The 19,636-nt window shown below is 37.7% G+C and overlaps 1 protein-coding gene across 1 annotated transcript; it reads left to right on the top strand.

Annotated features, from left to right (window-relative positions):
- Positions 1 to 15,089: 15,089 nt before the first annotated feature.
- Positions 15,090 to 17,821, top strand: LOC125489240. Its single transcript, XM_048624447.1, has 2 exons — positions 15,090 to 15,178; positions 16,521 to 17,821. Exon 2 carries the CDS (start codon positions 16,736 to 16,738, stop codon positions 17,819 to 17,821), a length of 1,086 nt encoding a protein of 361 aa, XP_048480404.1. The 5' UTR covers positions 15,090 to 15,178; positions 16,521 to 16,735.
- The last annotated feature ends 1,815 nt before the right edge of the window (positions 17,822 to 19,636 follow it).

Raw genomic sequence — 19,636 nt, 5'->3', positions numbered from 1 at the left:
GAGAAGGTCGAAATATCCAACCCTGAATAGGAAATGGAAGGCATCTATTTTGTCATTATTTCAGGCATTCATAAGCCAGTGCAGGGGTGAAGCATAAATTATTTTCAAGTCTTTATTATGTAAACATAGAATTTGATTTCTGTGAGTCAATAATTATATTTATATGTATACTAAGACAGGGAAAATCGTTTATTTTTTATGAAATTGTTTAATAAGTTTTGAGGTGAAATGTTGGATTAAAGGCAATAATAAACTAAGATGTTTAAAATTACCGATCACAATGATGGAAATGAATTCTAAAAATTCCACCGTAGATTATACATTAATGAATTTCAATGTCAAAACGTTGTTTACTATATTATGTGAGTTCACGGATGAGTCTGATTAATTTCTGATTCCAGACTCTACAGCATAAAATATAATCGTTTATAAGATTTAAGAAATTCTTAAAAAGCGATTTATCGGCCTAGGAATAGATTAGAAACAGATTTACAAACATACCAACACATTCAGCTTAACCAGTAATTAGTAGCATACAAAGTTTAATTACAAAACCTTACACTAAAATGCAAGCATAACATTTATAATTATGCTGTCTAACTTTTATTTATTTATTGGTTTATCTAATGTAGGTAGTACTCAGTCACATTTATCTAACATTCTTTGGTGAATTTGCGTGCATTGAACACATTTTACGTAAAAAAATAATAAAGAGTCCTAAAAATCGTTTCAGAGAAATTAATATGTAAATCCTATTTAACAACCATTTGACTGCTTAATGATTTGTTACATACCATCTCTTGAGTCCCAAATTACCACCCTAGTCTTTATAACAAGAATACAGGTTGCAGCTCACATAATCACTTTAACATTTTTGTTTCCGTATTTATTCTTTCAAAGCTCGCACCTTGCCTTGTAGAGATCGAAGTTTTACATAGTAACTGCATGAGATCTGTATACATATTATTTTACTTCCGTTGTACCTACTGGCCAATTTCAGGAGTGATACGATTTATATGGAGAAATAAGTATTACCGATGAGAAATTTCATATTTGTTTACTACTATCGGTTATCTTGAACATCGGCTGAACTTGGACAGCTTGAAGAGTGCTTCCTGTTCACCACAAGTAGACACACGCGCCTACAATATGGTTTTGAAATCGGGCTAGCTCCGATTGGCATTGCAAATTACAAGTCTTCTGTTTCTCGCATTCCGTCGCTTACCTATTGTACAAGGTGCATATCTGTTTTGACTAGACTGTACAATGGTTGTTCAGTATTTATGTTGATGCGATAGGTGAGCAGCGACGTCATAAATGTTTAAAATGTCTACATTTAAAAAAAATACTAATTTTGTTTTGACTTCTACGGTTTCATAAGGCTTCTTCGTAATAAACTCCTACGTTGATCTGAAACAAGACATAATAGGTACCGTTTAATATTATTCATATATACCTTAACACCGCCCTTATCCTAACCACATCTAGCAGTAGCTTTGAATATGTGTTTTCAGATACCACCTCCTACAACTAAGCCAAAATTAGATTATAGGTACACGAATTATTTCGTCTGTTTGGTAGAGTATGTGGTCTTAGTTGAAGGAAAGAATCTGTCAATTCTTCCAGAAAAGACACAAGAACATGAGATTCTATCATCAAGAGAAAACAAAGGGCCTGTTTTACAATGTCAGAATAATGTCTACCAGTGGGATAAATGAAATGCTGTGATCATATCCAGACATTGTGAACCAGGCTTTAATAGTGATAAATGATGTCATAAATACTTACAAATCGATTCAGTGCATGCTACACCACATGAATGGGGCAGCTGACCTTAGACCCTTCCGTGCCCTCTGGCGGGGGTATCACCACGTACGTGTCGCGACTCGCCAGCCTCTCCTCATCGTCAAACAGGGGGGGTGGAGGAATCACGTCGTCCTCCACGTCCTCTGACTCGTCCTCTCGTCTCCTCTTCCTCGGCATGTAATTCATGACACAAGTCACCGCGATGAGGAACAGGAAAAACACGAAAACCACGTCAAACATGACTAGGAAATTCAGCATTACTAGTTGCATCACGCTACTGAAGCGCTGCCTGAAGGCATGCCTGGCTGGCTCGAGAGGAAAGGGTGATCACACTTAACATCTTAAGTGAGCGGTAGCAGCGAAGGTTCACCCTGTAACAATGAAAAAGGATATTTGTAAAATCAGCCTTGTAAAAATCAGGGGGCCTATCACAAAATGAAATAACATTTACGTAGTAATTGGTGATAAATTCAATTCAAAAACCGTTTTCAAAACAAGAGGCCAGGTGCAGCTTGCTTACTAAAACCTTTCTGGTAATACTTATTACAAAAACTTATTATTTATAATTATGTCATTGTACGAGATCTATTGCCTTTTCTTCCGTTCAATCCATTTCGTCTATCTATTTATAGTTTCCAAAGTTGGATATTTCTCAATATGAGTAAATATAGTAGGTATTTGTATTATGTATTTGCAATGGGCTTATTTTATTGAACTGATTCGCCGTAATCCCTCTCTGGACGGACTCTCATTTGTGAAGATCTTGAGCCGTATTAATGTCGAGACGTTCATACAGACAATAACGTTATGTACCTACAACATAATGATATATGCTAGACATTATATAAGTTAAGTACCTAGGTATATTGCGGATGATTATCAAAGTTTTTTTATTCCTGAGAGCAACGTTATTCTTTATTGCTATATTTATTTTGATGTCGAGTTACTTACAATAAAAAACTATTCTACGATTAGGATCTGTCTCTGATGAAGATTTCGATTGATGCATTAAAATTTTAGGATAATTTGTGACCTGTCACTTATACAATACCTAGGTAATTGTTTCAGTGTATACCTTAAGAACCTATTGAAAACATACATTTAATAATCGAGTGTAAGTAACAAATGAATATCCTCACTCCGAAATCCGATGCCGCTTTAAATTCCGTTCGTCCGTTCATATCTTGCCAAATTCGGCTCGCTAATATCCGATCCCAGCTCGTTTGCTCCAAACAATGCCTTTTATAAGTCCCCTTTTATTTCATCGCGTGGAATGGTCCTTTGACATTCGCTATTCGACCGAGCGCGGCCTTTAGAAAATTGTTTGTTTTGGTCGCTATTGAATGAACGACGTCGTATATGGCTCTCACTGCCCTATACAGAATAAGGGCGTATACACGAAGAAAGCATAAGTTCACTTAGGTCGGTAGGTAATGTGTATATTTTGTTGGTACATAGGTAAGTAGGTACATAGAATATTTTTAAGTAGGCACAGTCGAGTCCAAAGATCTTGTAAAATGTGTAAGTGGTTGCAGTTGTGTACCTTGTTAAGGATAAAAAACACCAATTGCAAAAGTAACCTTTTGAGAACTTAGATTTAATAGATTCAAAAGTGCATACATGATTTTTTTATAGAATCGGCTTTACTATATATAATCTACATAGTTCCTATGGCCAGCGTGTAGGAAGCTCTATTATCAGATCTTAACTTGATAAGTCGGGAACAATACAGAAGCAGGCCTTTGCGAGTACACAGCAAAGATTGCGGAAACATAACAAAATATTTAAATTTTATTATGTATATTCCCATAATATAACCATCTCTTTTTATTAGGTCAGTTAAAAACTTATCTGCTATCCGGAACACACAGCTGATTTTTCTATCAATTTGCAAATGTGGAGCCGCGCCCTGCGCCTCATAGATTGACCTATTTCCCATTATAATCACCAGGGGATAGGGGATAGGTCCATTATATTAACCCTTAATATCTTTTAAATGTTTGCCAACATTATACATTGATGGCTGAGGCTCAGCCCTAGGGACTGATGAATCCTTTTCAAGTCCCGAATTTGTTTTATTCAGCATGTTATTTGCGATTATAAAAGTTTTGGGCCGACATGTATATTCTCTCCATTTAAGATAAATTGTTTGCACATCGAAGTAATGAAACTTTACCTACTTGTCATGAATTTGTAAGGAATTTATAAGTCTAAAAAAACATTTTAATACCCAAAATCCTGATGCTGTTAAAATAAAAAACGAGTGTCAATATCGCATCGATAAAAACATACCTATAATATTATTATAGGCGATATTATGATGAACTTCTATTTAAGCAGACCTGTCGTAATACAGCTTCGTTCGCTTCAAATAAAAGGAATAGAGAGGTATAATCAATATTGATGCGGGCTTCGCACAGGCAACAATTTCGCCCAGTCACGCGTAGGCGTGTTCTATTGTGATTAATTGCTCGTCGAATGGGTTTCACTCGACAAGGGAAATTGTTGCTAATGGATAATTCGGTTTAATGATTTTCGTTTCCAAGTCCGGTCTCACGTTTTATAATAATACACGTACGAGCAATGAAAAAGTTCCAGTAACACATTGAACAGTATGTTAGTGAGAATTTACATTTCCTCCTTATCCTGCTCCTCCCAGTACCTACATATTATTTTAAAAAGAGATGATAGACGGTCATGTATGAAGACTGGACTGGGCATGGCTTGATGCTAATTAAAACGTCGTAACAGCTATTTTACGTGTATATACACATAGTACATAGATATAGAGGAAAACAAAATCTCGTGAGTTGCACAAAATATGTATTTGAATTTGTATCAGATTTTTCCTCTTTGGACATTATATAAACACACGACATCATAGAACAACGCGGACTCGGATATACTCAATGCACGACATAAACATCTCGTGAGTTTCAAATACGAAACATGTCAAGTGCTGCCAAATGTTGAGAGCGAGCGAGCGGAACTCCAGGGCCAGCCATGTTGTGGGTGCATAACTACATACAAAACGGTTGCTCTAAAGCAAAGATTCGATTCTCAACGAATTCACACGACGATTCGAAAGCAAAATCGACATAACAATCAGCGCCGCAACCTTACCAACAAATAATAATAATTTTATACAATAGACAGGTGCCTTATCGGATTGTAACAAACTCAGCAGACCTTATAATTATAAACCTACAGTGAATGAGAAAGTTATTCCGGACACAAGGGTAACTTTGGGTCGGCCGTCATTTCAGCACTAACATCAACTTGGAACACAAACATTATTACCATTACCTGAAGACCTGAAATGGGATTATGAAATACCTACCTGCTCATAAATGATTTAATTACAATATCAGAGGTCTTCGTACCTCGTATAAATGTTTTACTAATCATAAAATAAAAGAAATTATAAAACTGTTGATGTCGACCGATATGATTGGTAAACTGCTGTGTATATGTATAAATATGTTATATGTTTGTATATAATAATATTAAGTATAAATACCTATATTTATTATTATGTTAAATTACCTATACATATATTCTAGATAACTTCATCTATAAGTTGGCATCACTTTCAAGTTTAAGTTTTTGGTTAGGACCAATTTGTCTCGTAAGATTATCTTTGGCCATAATTGTTTAAGTTTCGTCCAACCTACGGTAAGTATAGCCACTAACTTTCCGTTTATAATATTAGTAGGATATACCTCTGTACTATTACTATTATAAAAGCTTTCTATGATTAGATCGATTGTATTTGTGGAATTGTTGAAGGCTTTTTAATACTGACTTACAAAGTTTCTACAATCCATTTTGTAAATTTTAGAATTTCTACAGGGACAAGTATTTAATACTGTTGTATTTTACATTTACACAAAACATACTTAAACGCTGTTTTTAAAATAATGTAGTGAAACCAGCTTACTTAACTTTTTTTTACATATTTCTTTGCTTATTATAAAAGATGGCGAGCTGGCGAGATGTAAGTAGTCATCGTAAAGATGGTATCGTTAAAACAACATTTACCTCGATTATAGTAGTATAATACACTCACAGGCAATGAAAAAGTTCGAGTGACATATATGGAACGTCAATGGCAGATGGAACTTTTTCATTGTCTGTGAGTGTATTTTTGATAAGACAAACTTTTTAATGAGTAATACTAGCATTAGTTTAACCCTGTGTTTACCTTAAGCTTTCAGTAACGGGGCGTTAGACAACGACTCATGTCTGCTGTTTCAGCGAGCTTTGCAAACAAATTATCACAAAAATATTGACTACAAGTACCAGGCGATCAGCAAATTTGCAAGTTTCATAAAGTGCTGTTGTTTACTAAGCTATAGTATTGGAAATTGTGAAGTCGATCGTATAGCTGGAAGTTAATGGGTGGTGCCATGACGCTAATAGTGGTGCCTCCCTGCGATGGCTCGAAGCTTGTAAGATATTAGGGCTTTTAAAGTTTATAAGAAAGAGTAATAACAATAAAATTTTGACTTTTTATGTCTTTAACGTTGAAATTACAACGAAACTTTTGTAAATACGTATATCCGTAAATTCCTTTCACTTTATTTCATATATTTTTTTATTAACTTAGCCGAACTCTAATCACAAGTTTTCTATCGAAAGTTCCACTGAACAACATTATTTAACAACTTGCAAACTTTTTGAACTTACCCCCTCCCCGTTAAGGGAGGCATTGTCTTGCAGCTACATACCATGACTCATCAATCTAAACTCAAATGTAAGTTTATAAACTAATCACTGTTAGAATCAAAGCAAACTAAGGTAGAGCAACAGCGTCGGCTACAATCCAACTGTGATTTAACTTAGATAGCGTAACTTCGTACTAATTGCAACTAAAGGTACAGTCAAAGGTGCAAATTAATCAACATGCTGCTTAAGTTTATTTCTAAAGCCCCCTGTTTCTCATTTGTGAAAATCTACCTAAGCATGAACTTACTTAAGTTCTACTCAATGAAAATTTTGCTTCTTAGGTACCAACCTACAAACAATATCAAGTTCTGCTTGAATTTTTCAAAATGTTCATAATGCCAATTCCAATGTTTAGACTCTAGCCCACTTTGTATGACTAGTTAGAAACAAGAACTTAGCTTTTAGATTCCGACAACTTGATCCTTAGGACGACCTTTTTTGAATTGGCAGCGCTAGTTAGTTCTTACCTCTCTGATATACCTACTCTTGAAGGGTCATAAGGGGCTATTTTGTCAAAAATTCTAATTTTGGTTCAACATAACGGATAAGAACGAATAACGCACTTGTTCTTCCCTACTATCTTGATGATTACCTCCTCGACGAAGTCTGTATGTACGTACAAATAAACCCTTATTCATGTTTCAAATCTCAGGTTTCATAAGCTCTCACAACAACTCGCAGCATATTCTTTCAGACATAAAAACCGGCATGTTATGCGGAAACAAACGAACCCTATTACAGTTGACATTCCGAGCCACTTTTTTTCTAATAAAAAAGAGGTAAAATATTTACGGCTTAGGGCGGATTCGACCAACGTCGAGTAACTTTTTACTCGAGAGTAAACTACCAGTTACTCGCGAGTAAGCAGATTTTGCATTCTACCAAACCTGAAACCAAGATAAGTAGCTTATCCCAAGAATAAAATGTTATACCGCCAAAATTTACCGTGTAACGAGCTTATCCGAGAGTAATTTTGTAATGGCGGCAGCACATCAGCTGATTAGAAAACCGTCATAATGACATATAAACACATCTGTCAAATCATAAACAAAAGTATAGTGCCACAATCTTATCTGTTCCGGTGGCGACGTCGCTGTCATGGAATCCAGTGATGCCATCGATTAAATTTTGCCTATTTCTGGTTTAAACGACAATGCATTTCTGCTATTACCTATTGTTATAATTTTAAACCAGAAATAGGCAAAATTTAATACATTCATAAGTATAGATAAATCAAAATATAGGGTCGATAGTAAATGAAAGTGGATATAATATATCATCAAACGACATTTGTTGTATGGAAAATTTGTCCACGGCGAACAGAAATAAAATTAGTTCTGATTATGTTCTGCTTCTGATATAGGAGATTAAATCTAGATTATAATGGTATAGGTAATACCTATATGTGGGTCGTGAGAATAACGAGATAGATAGACTTAAAAAAAACTATTAATTAAGTATTATTTTTGAACACTTTATTTTACATTTTCTAAAGTAACAAGAAACAAAAGCATACAATTAAAAGAAATTCAGACAGTGTGCAAAGGCTAATTCATCATCATCATCATCATCTCGACCCATCACGTCCCCACTGCTGGGGCACGGGTCTCCTTCCAAAGGCTAATTGCTAAAAAGCAATTTCTTTCAGCCAACTCTTGATAAGTTGGGAAAACAATGACATGTCATAAATCATCATTATTTCGTCTAAAATCGCTGCAGGTGCGCAAAATTCTTCTTGGTATACTGCCTAAGATTTAAAGTATCATGTCACGTCCTCACACCTGTAACCAAAGAAAAATAAAGATTATATACATCACGAGTACCACGACCCATCCCGTCCCCACTGCTGGGGCACAGGCCTCTCGGGAAAATATTTCATAAAATTACATGGAGTATATATGGGTAAAATTATTCGTCATATTTGGCAACACTAACCTGTCGCCGCTGCAACTCGTTCTTCCAATTTTTCAAACGGAATTAAAGGCGCCTGATTACGTTATTCTTCCTGCATAAAAGCCAATATATATAGTACTACTTTTCTTGCATCACATTACAGCGTTTTTGGCAGTATTTCACCCAGAAAATCACAAAACAAATTAAATAACGTAGCGTCAGCTTATTCGCAGAAATTGACAACTCAAATAACGCACAGAGTATGAAATGACGTTTGACAATGACGTCTCGTTGTTGCACATTTTGACCACCGGAACAGATAAGATTGTGGCACTATACGTTAAAAGGCAAATTCTCAGAATAACAACAGCGAATAAAATATTAAAACATAAACAATTTCCTACTATTATAATCCATTCAAACTAAGTTGGCATGTCATTTCTATTGCATGCTTTGAAAACGCAGCTATTTTTATTTTAGTTGCAGTATAGTTTCGTTCCTCGTTCATTCAATTAATCATGGTATAACTTGGTAGAATGCAAATGTACTTAGCCCAGATATTTACTCGCGTATAAATTTTATTCCGGTATAGTTATTCTCGTGTAACGAGATGTTTGGACGAATCCACCCTTATTCGTATAAATTTATAAGCGAGTAACATTTTCTTATCTAATCTTTCACTTATATACCATGTGTTTATACTCCTAGACAGTTGATATTTTTACTTTCTCAAATAATGTATTGTGTAGATTTAAACGTTATCGAAGCAAATAAATAGCATAATACATAAATAAATTTTGACTCTTAAATCAAAGTTAAAACTAGTAAAGTAAGACGAAAAGGATTGACTTAGGGAGTGTACTTCTGTTCTATGCCATTTTAAAATTAGAGAAAATAACCGTTTGCTTCTCTAAAATAAACGTCTTCTTCCTCTAACGATAGAATTTTTTTTCACGGTTTTCCAACTGCCATAGAACATAAATTGTTGTTCAGAATGAGGTGTTTGTTAAAAAAAAGTTTACATTATAGGAGAAAAATATGGCGTTGTCTGAGTTGAACAAAACTGTTAAACCCTGAGAACACTGATTTTGTTTCAGCTCACATGTTATTGCCACAGCGACGCTTGGAAAATAATCATTCTGAACTTGTAAACTAGACTAAATAGAGATATGTAGCGGTGTAAGCTGAGGCGCGGGCCTTTTCGGTGCTGGACAACTCACACCATTATATATATTATTAATTTATTTATTTTTTAATTATTCTTAATGTTCTTTTGTTTGTTTGTTTCACTTTTAATTTCGTTTTTTTGTTTTATTTTTTGTGTACTTACTTATGTTATGTTATTATTATTTTTTGGTGTGTGGTGCTAGACACCGAATAAATACTTTTTATCTTATCTATCTATCTTATATTATTAAAAGTTCTTATTCTGAGTTTAATACTTCAACCTCTTTGCTCTCTATGTGCAATATTTGACAGTACTGTAGACTATATATAGTCACGACATCTATTGGCTTACACAAAAACTCAACTGGCAGCTGTCAAGAAAAACGGCTCATTATGAGTTGTGTCACCCCGTTTCATTGTACTCTAAGATCTTTGCAACACCCTGTGTGCTTACTATAGATTGGCAAGTTGCTTGGCGACCCTCCTTGCGGGGTGAAAGACGCGGAGGGGACGAGGTACCCAAGACGACAGCGGATAGCGGGAGGGTAGCGGGGAAGGGCAACACGTGCACTGCATGTCATTGTTACGGCAGTCTCGGCCGCGCAGCCGAGGCGGCCACATGTCTTATATAGTCTGTCATAATTTGAGTGCGACCCACATGAGATCATTGATCCTGAGACCATTAGTCTTAGGATGAGTGTTGAGGCCTTTTTAATATTATCATTATATTATTATTAGGTATCTATAATTCGTCAACAAAATAACGTTAAAAACAACAAATCGTATAATGTCTCAATATAGGGGCTTCTTGTAGAACAGCGTACCGGATCAGTCATGCTACGCGGCTAAAGGTTGGTACTGCGCAGTCAGATACGAAAAAGTAAACAACAAAGACGAAGAGTCCATATGACAGTGCGTCAGTTGTCAGTTCTTGTAACTAGGAAAGCAACCAAAATTTATGTGATTTAATGTAAGTAATTAATGAGCAAAACACAGAGAAAAATTACAAAATTGATGAAATTTTTAAAGAAAATGGTCATATCGTGCTTCGCCTACCCCCATACCACCCGGAATTAAATCCTATTGAACTTGTTTGGCGGTACGTGAAAGGCGAGCTCGCGAGAACGTCGATTGACTCTAACTTAGATAAAGAGATAAAAGACTTAGAGTTGCTTTTCTCTAATTATTCGCCTAAAAAGTGGAGAAATTGTGACGACCATGTCATAAAAAATTAAGACGAATATTATAAATCTGATAGAGTATTTGACGATGTATTGGACAGGTATGTTATTGTTTATTTATAATTTACTGTAAATTAAACATAAATTGGTTTTTGTCTTAGATTTATAATTGAAGTTAATGAAAACGATGATGAAGATGAGGATGACGACGACGATGAACAAGTTCAAACAGAGAGTGAACATGAAAGTGACATGGAAATTGATTTATAAAATAAAACACTTTTACATAAATAAATTCAAATTGGTAGATATTCTGAAGGTAAACATCCAAATTTTAATGCTGTCAAACTATAAATTTTAAGCTAAATATAACATTTACGGGAACACTCATAGAATAAAATTTTACTTACGTCAGAAATAGTTACTAGCTATCGCGAGATTAATCCGGGCACACTTTTCTACGTGTGTAGCATGTCGTGCTACCTCGCCCCCGCCACTTCTTTCACCCCGCAAGGAGGGTCGCCAAGTAACTTGCCGCATTATAAATTCTGTTGAGTTAATTTACAGCTTTCAGTGAGAATTAAAACTTGGGTTTGACGTTTGAGTGTAAACATGCCAAATAAATAAAACAAATAAATAAAATTATAAATTCATAATTACAAATAAGATAATAATATAAATACTACATTCCGAAGTGCTTACAATACCAATTTCCACGATGTACGAGTTTTAAGTGTTCCTAGTCGGCCAACGCACCTACATAATAACTAACTCCAGGACTTCTTCTCCAAAATACACTTCTCGGACGTGTCGGAACCTGGCCGGAACCGGCCTAAGAGCCGCGGAGGCAGTGGTCCGAGCAACACGCGCGACGGTCCGGCCGGTCTGAGTGGGCACCGTCATCATCGGCAGACACCGCCTCGCGGGGTCCGTCACAGGAGCCTCCCTGAGGAACCGAGAGGGAGGCGCGGGGCCTGGACCCCGCCACAGCGGGCCCGCCATAGCCTACTCCGGCCCCTCCGGGCCGGAGCTACGTGCGCTCGCTCGACAGAAACAATCTGGTATTTAGTTGCCGAGTGCTTATACTCGATCTAAGAGACGAACATTGTGCAGTGCTAGTAACTGTAAAGGTCTTTCTATTATTTTAATTTTGTTTTTTATAATGATATATATATTTATATTTTTAGTACCTATGTAGTAGATTAATTTAATTTTTATCTAGCATTTTTAAGAACAGCGTATGTCTCAAACAGACTGCCCGCCCTCCACCAGTAATGTTGCGCCGTCCCAGGAACTTGTGAGGTGTCCGGACTGCTCCCAGCCACGTTTTTTCAAGGGACAGAGAGGCCTGAAGATTCATCATGGAAAACAACACCGCCAACCATCGTCCACGCAGCCACCGCCGCCGCCCGCCCATGTCCCCACAGACCACAACCACAGTCGGCCTGCTGGTGGCGGGCTGTGGAAGCAACTAGCGGAGCTAAAGTCCACCTGCCCGGTGGTGGCACGGATACCCCGCGGCGCGCGGAATACGGTGGCCGCCTCTCTGTCCCAATGCATTCGACGAATAATAGAAACCAATGACGTGAGCAGCTGGGAGCAATTTTTTACTTTTTCTTACCGGACCCTCCACGTGACCCGGGACGGGAAGTCGAGCGGCTCCCTAACACAAAAAATAAAAAATAACTGCACGCACCCCACAGAAACCGACAACCAACATCCACCATCAAACAGACTCCCCCACCGAAACACCGCACAACTCGTAGAACGCAAGATAAATGCGGGGGACATCAAGGGAGCCGCCCAACTTCTTTTTTCGTCCGACGCGGCTGCACCCGACACAGCAGAGACTCTGTCCGCCCTGGAGTCAAAACACCCGCTTTCATCACCATCCTCGCAGCTTCCACCACCGCCCGACCCCACCGAGCGCACCCCGACAGCCACGGTTGAAGACGTGCAGGCTGCAGTCGCGTCCTTCCGGGGCGGCTCGGCCGGTGGCCTCGACGGACTCTCGCCCCAACATTATAAAGATCTTATCTTTGGCACAACGGGAGACACTGGCCGAGTCGTGCTGGAGAGCGTGACACAGCTAGTGAACCTCATGCTGTCGGGAAAGGTTTGCACTGAGATAACTGATATTTTATACGGTGCAAACCTATGCGCTCTAAAAAAAAGGGACGGTGGGATAAGACCTATCGCTGTGGGAAACGCAATCCGCCGCGTGGTATCCAAAATATGCTGCAAACACATCGCTCCAATACTGTCGGATAAGTTCCAGCCCACCCAGTTAGGTTTCGGCAGTAAAGGAGGGTGCGAGGCGGCGGTCCACGCGGCGCGCGCATTCCTCACAAGCGGCGCGGGCGAGGTGCTGCTGAAAGTGGATGTAAGGAACGCCTTCAACTCGGTTGAGAGGGAAGCTCTGCTGACTCAGATCAAGGAGGTGGTTCCTGAAATATACCACTACATGTGGCAATGTTACGGAGAAAAAACAAAATTAGTATACAGGAACCACCTCCTTTACTCTGCGGCTGGGTGTCAGCAGGGAGACCCACTCGGTCCAGCGATATTCAGTCTGGCTATTCATCCGATGATAACCAAAATTAAATCTAAATTTAACGTGTGGTATCTCGATGATGGATCCATAGGAGATGAAGCAAGCACTGCTCTTCAAGACCTTGACTCCATGATCAAAGAATTCCAAAACATCGGACTAGAATTAAATTTCTCTAAATGTGAACTTTTTATCAACCCCAACTAGGGTTTCGTTCCCGTGTTCCCGGGAATTCCCGTTCCCGGGAATTCCCGGGAAATTTGTCCTTCCCGAAACCGGGAAAAAAATAGCATTCCCGGGAATTCCCGGGTTTGGTTTTTAATCGATTCTATGCTATATTTTTACCCGACTGCCGAAGGAGGAGGGTAATGTTTTTCGATTGTATGTTTGTATGTTTCTTTGTCCCCTCCTGTAGCCTAAACGGCTTGATAGATTTTGATGTATAAGGTATCGTTAAAAGCGTCTTACTTGCGCGATGGTTATAGGCTATGTGACGTTACATTAAAATGTATAAAGCGCCCTCTAGAGGACATAAAGTGATGATCGAAAAAATAATACTTTTCCAACTATGCCGTGTGGGGTATCAAATGAAAGCGCTTGATTAGCACATTACAAAAATATGAATATTGTAGGTAAGTATTTAAATCACAACACCAAAATTATTGAAATAAAATATGTTAATAAACTAAAACCCGACTACTGACATAATATTTCATAAAATATAAAATAACGAAAAAGTTACAAATAAAAAAATATAATTATAAACAAACAAAAAACCCGACTGCCCGCTAAATAGATGAAAACAATCCCCAATGTTAATGGAAAGTATCGCAGGCGGGGACCAGCAGAGGGTTCACCATATAGCTGAATTTACTTAGATAGGTAGACCAAGGTCACAAGTGTGGCGGTCAAGTTGGTTCCCGCCTGCGATACTTTCCATTAACATTGGGGCTTGTTTTCATCTATTTAGCGAGCAGTCGGGTTTTTTGTTTGTTTATAATTATATATTTTTTTCATCTTTATTTATCTGTTTCTCCTACCTTAAACCAAAAAAAATTATCGGCAGGCTTGTCGTCTACGATCAGGATCTGTCGTCTACGATCAGGTTTTGTTGTAAATTATTGGAAAATCATACGTTATTGTTTTCGCGCAGCTGCATTGCAAAGATAAATGACTCATCTTTAAGTATTTATCTGTTGCTTTTACATATGTGACCAAAGAGAGCAAAGAGTATGTAAAAGCTAACGCTAATGTGACGCCTGTCATATTTTTTTTATGTCCCCATTTTGTGTCCACGTTTATTTTTTATAAAATTACTAACGAATATAAAAAACCAAAATAAGAAGTAGGTTGAGCGATATATCGTTGAATTAATTATTTTTTCTAGAACATTACCTCAAGTGTAATTAATTTTCTATTTTAATTATATGTCATAATAATATTATTTTGAAACTGTTAATTATAATACCTTTGTTATTGTTTAACTTACAATTAAGAAAAAACAATGATTTGGCATGTTAAACAAATCATTATAATTTTGGTTGTTAATTTATTTTTATGACTGTTGCTTTTTTCTGCCTATACGAGTGATAAAAGTATATTGGATTTAATTGTAAGTGTTTTAATAGACTTTTAATACCCGAAAATAGCAAAACCAAGCATTTAAAAGAAATTCCCGTTTCCCGGGAATTCCCGGGAAATCTTGAAAAAAATTCCCGTTTCCCGGGAACAGAAAAAGGTCGGGAAAAACGAAACCCTAACCCCAACCTACCGACAGACAAACAAACAGACATCCATAGCAAATTTAACTCTCTGGCACCCGGTATCAAAATCTTAAATAAAAGCTCGCTTCGTCCCAACTAACACCGTAGCGTTAAAAAAACTCTCATATAACTTGTATAATGGTTCCATTCGAAAATTAAAGTGTTAAGACATAGCTGTATAAGGGTGTAGGAGAGTGCTCTAACTCACTTATAACCACGAAAGAGGCCCACGATTTTGAGAGTAAAGGCTTTAGAAAGTCTGTAAAACGGTGTCATTGAAGTGCTAAAGTTACTATTGAAGAGCGTTTAATCACTCTCAGCTAGAACTTTTGCCGGTATAGTTGTAGTTGTAGAATGGTTATTTGACTCCCTGACTCTTATTTGTTTGGTAAAAAAGGGTTAAGTGAGTATGTTACCGTTTTTCGAATACACTTTTACCATACAAGTTGTATGTCTTTGAAAATAATAGTGTCAACAGTAATCATACGCGACAGTATTAGAGTGACAGTATTGATTAATACTAAATAACAGTAAATATAATATATTAACATGACTTTACATGTTTTGTGAATTGAAAATAATATGCCATTGTAATTTTACTGTAATGTATACCATATTTTCCACCTCAATTTTTATGCGCTCCGAATTTATTAAGGATTTCAAATGAAACATAAGTAAATATAAAATAGACAAATCAATTTTGTATTTTTTTGTATCCTTGCTGTATGTCCATTAGTTTCATAAATCGATTGGCATGACTGGAATAACAAAAATCACATAAATAAGTAAGTATTTTAAAGCAAAATATTGTTTATCCCAGCAATTTATTGGTTAGGTCGCCAATGCAAATGGCGAACTTTCATTTAAGACATATAGACTCACCTAAGTAATCTATTACACTTTTTGAAATAGAACACCCTTAGCCAAGGGTATTATGCAGTCTTAGTCGATCCGCACAGTCTTGCTTAACACCGTTACTTTTACAGTCTACTTGCCTAACGCAATAAGCGTAAGTTAAGTTAACCTTAAAGATTAAAACTGCATTGTTGAGTTTTCCAACACTGTAAGAATCTTGTCTTACTGCACTCTTGACAAAATCTCTTTTATAACCAATTCCTGCAGCCTAAAGTCAATATGACACCTAAATATTTATATGAGTATTAAAGGAAACCACTTAACAACCATAAGTGTTAACAGGTGTCAGTGAGCACTCTTGTATAGCTTTAGGTACTAGAAACAGTTTAAACCTATAACATCTTAATTATAATTGCTTTGACTAATACCATTTTAACACTTAAACCTGCTGTTAACACTAATTTCATTTTTTAACTCATCTTTATCGCTTTATGTTAGAACTGAGATAATTATAACACAGTTATACAGGTTAAAGTTATAAAAATAGCTGTAACTGAGGGTATAATGTTTGTTGGGGTCTCCTCGGATCCCCAGTTCTTGACGAATCGATTCCCAAATATATTGACGATGAAATCACAAAATTCCAGGAATCATCGCATCGGCTGGTACAAATTAATCCGCAAATCGCCCTGGTAATCATCAGATACTGTCTTTTCGTTCCAAAATTTACATATGTACTGCGATGTTCACCTATTTGGAGACACCAAAATTTACTTAATAATTTGGATGCGATGATCAGAAACATATTAACCGAAATCCTAAATTGCCAACTGGATAACCGCAGCTGGGCCCAGGCATCGCTGCCGATACGGTTCGGCGGCCTGGGCATCCGCTCGGCGTCCAGTGTGGCCCTCCCGGCGTTCCTGTCCTCGGCACACAGTACGGCTGGCCTCTACGGAAAGATAATTTACCCATCGCTTGGCGATGCAGAGGTCACCTACTTGGCCGAGGCCAGGAGCGCCTGGTCAGATATCGCCGGCCCACAACAAGATGTCCCTCGACTACCGGAATCCCAGAGACTGTGGGACGAGCCGATCTGCAGGCAGGTTCAGGAAAATCTCTTAGAAACTGCCACCAGCCCTGCAGACCGCGCCCGCCTCATGGCTTCTGCCGAACCGGAGTCGGGACATTGGTTGAGGGCCCTTCCATCTGCGAGTGTGGGCACACTGCTGGACCGCAACACTTTTAACCTTTCTGTCTGTTTGAGACTAGGCTGTAAGACCAACGAGCCACATCGCTGCCGTTGCGGGGACCCCGTCGACCAGCTAGGCCACCACGGCCTCTCCTGTCAGCGGAGTGCCGGCCGATTACCCCGCCATGCGGCCCTTAACGACGTCATACGTCGGGCCTTTGCGAGCGCCGGAATCCCCGCCATTCTGGAGCCAACCGGCCTGGCGAGAGACGACGGGAAGAGGCCCGACGGTATGACCGTAATGCCCTGGAAGTACGGGAAATGCCTAGTCTGGGACGCCACATGCACCGACACAGTGGCCCCCTCCCACATCCAGGGTAGTGCCGCGGCGGCGGGCACGGCGGCGGCTGCTGCAGAAAACCTCAAACGGCGCAAATACAACGGTCTGTCTGACAGCTACATATTTGTGCCGTTTGGGGTTGAGACCCTGGGGCCCTGGGGACCCGAAGCGCGACGACTAGTAAAAGAACTTTCGTCGCGCCTGGTCGAGGTATCAAGGGACCAGAGGGCTGGCAGCTATCTCAGCCAGCGCATCAGCCTGGCTATACAGAGAGGGAACGCTGCCAGCCTCCTCGGAACCATCCCAGGCGACGGCAGCGAACTAAAAGAAATATTCTACCTTTGATAAACTCCTGTTTATTAAGGGTAGAATATTTCCAGGCCAGGATATTATTATAAGTATTTTATATTATTATCTTTTTTATTTGTAAAATATATAGATAGTTTAGTAGGTATAAGTTAAGTAGTTAAATTTATTTTACGTGTGTGTACAAATGAACAATAAACATTAAATACTTATTAAACTCGATTACAATACCATATAGACATACCTCGGGAGATCACCAAAGGTTTTTTTTTAAACAGACAAAGGCGGTCTGAATCTAGGCTATGACCGGTCTGGCTCAGCTTAAGTTCAAGGCTAAACATCTATAAACGGAGTCTATGTCAAATGAGTGGTAGAAAGCCAACCTTAGGCTCCATTCACACCAAGTTGACGCGCCACTGCCAAACGAATAATAATTGTAGTTACTAATTTAAATTATTCTAAGGTGTTTAAATAAATATTTTTGATTTTGATTTATTTAGGGCTTTTTCAATAGTCAGATAAGTGTTATCTTGGTGTTATCTGAGGAATAAAATTGTAGCTGACGCTGTCTAATACAAACATTCAGTCGCGACAGCATCGGAATTATTCCTCAGATAACTTTTATATGACTAGGTGTTGAAAAATGAGTCCTTAGTGTATAGGTACAAAAACATTTGAAATTATTGCTATTTCTTCCATTCAACCTTTGATGTTTACAAAAATTGTACAGAAATATTTTTTTTTAATCAGCTGTGATTTTGCTATCTGCATATAGAATTATTTTCTCTGGAGGTCTACATTACAATAGAAAGTCACATAAATACCACCGGTTTTTTTATGAATATTTGTATGATTTTCAAATGTGTCTCAACAAGCAGCCGCTTCCAAGTCGGTTTGACTAGAGCCTTTTAAAAGTCCACGGCCACCACTAGGTTAAGGGGCTTACTGAAGTATGCTGCCTTCATACACAAACGGATAAGTAGTCTTGATTTCCATTCGTACCATTGGTGCCTTAACATTTTTTTTATTGTATAAATTTGTATTTATTAGTATCGGAGATAAAATAATAAAATGCTTTGTAATTAATTACCTAAGTTTTTTATAATCTACACTTGCAAATTTGTAAGAAAATAATCTGGCAAATTTGTAGAAGCAGAGAGAAAGATAAACGTATTTTCGGAAACAATATGAAAGTACACACGGTAACGTTAAATGGTTGGCAGGGCACACTAACGCAGGTAGTGTATGTGTGTGTCAGCGACGTCGACGTAATTATTTAGTTCTGGGCAACCCACACACGGATATTGTAAGCATGTAGTTGTGCCAGTGACAATGATTCATTGTTTTTATGATATGAAGCAAAATTTTGCATTGCATTGTAATAGATTGAATGGCTCAGTTGGTATGATACAAGACTTACAATAATCGGTATGGTGGTTCAAATCCCTCTGAACTTACAAAATTCCTTTTTTGTTTTTTTTTATAGATTTAATTTATTTTTTAATATGGCTAATAATAGTATTGTAGTATATACGAATAAAAGCAACACAGAAAGTAAATGAAACAAGTTATTAAGTGTTAAAATTACAAAATTTATTCTTGCCGTAACATAAACATTAACCCCCTTATTCATAGAGAAGTTACAAAACGTTTTAACTAATAAACTGTTTTGTCCCTCTCTGTCAAAGAACAAATTGTTCTTTGTTGGAGAAGGACAAAACAGTTTATTAGTTAAAACGTTTTGTAACTTCTCTATGAATAAGGGGGTAAGGATGTTACGTTTTTGTTGTTTTTCGTTTTAAAACATAGTTGTAGTTTATATTAATAAGGAAAATTTTCAATTAGCAGTTTTAA

Source organism: Plutella xylostella, chromosome 12 (genome assembly GCF_932276165.1).
Source record: "Plutella xylostella chromosome 12, ilPluXylo3.1, whole genome shotgun sequence".
Taxonomy (NCBI): Eukaryota; Metazoa; Arthropoda; class Insecta; order Lepidoptera; family Plutellidae; genus Plutella; species Plutella xylostella.
Note: the sequence above shows the minus strand (reverse complement) of the source record. Positions and strands in the feature narration are given on the sequence as shown.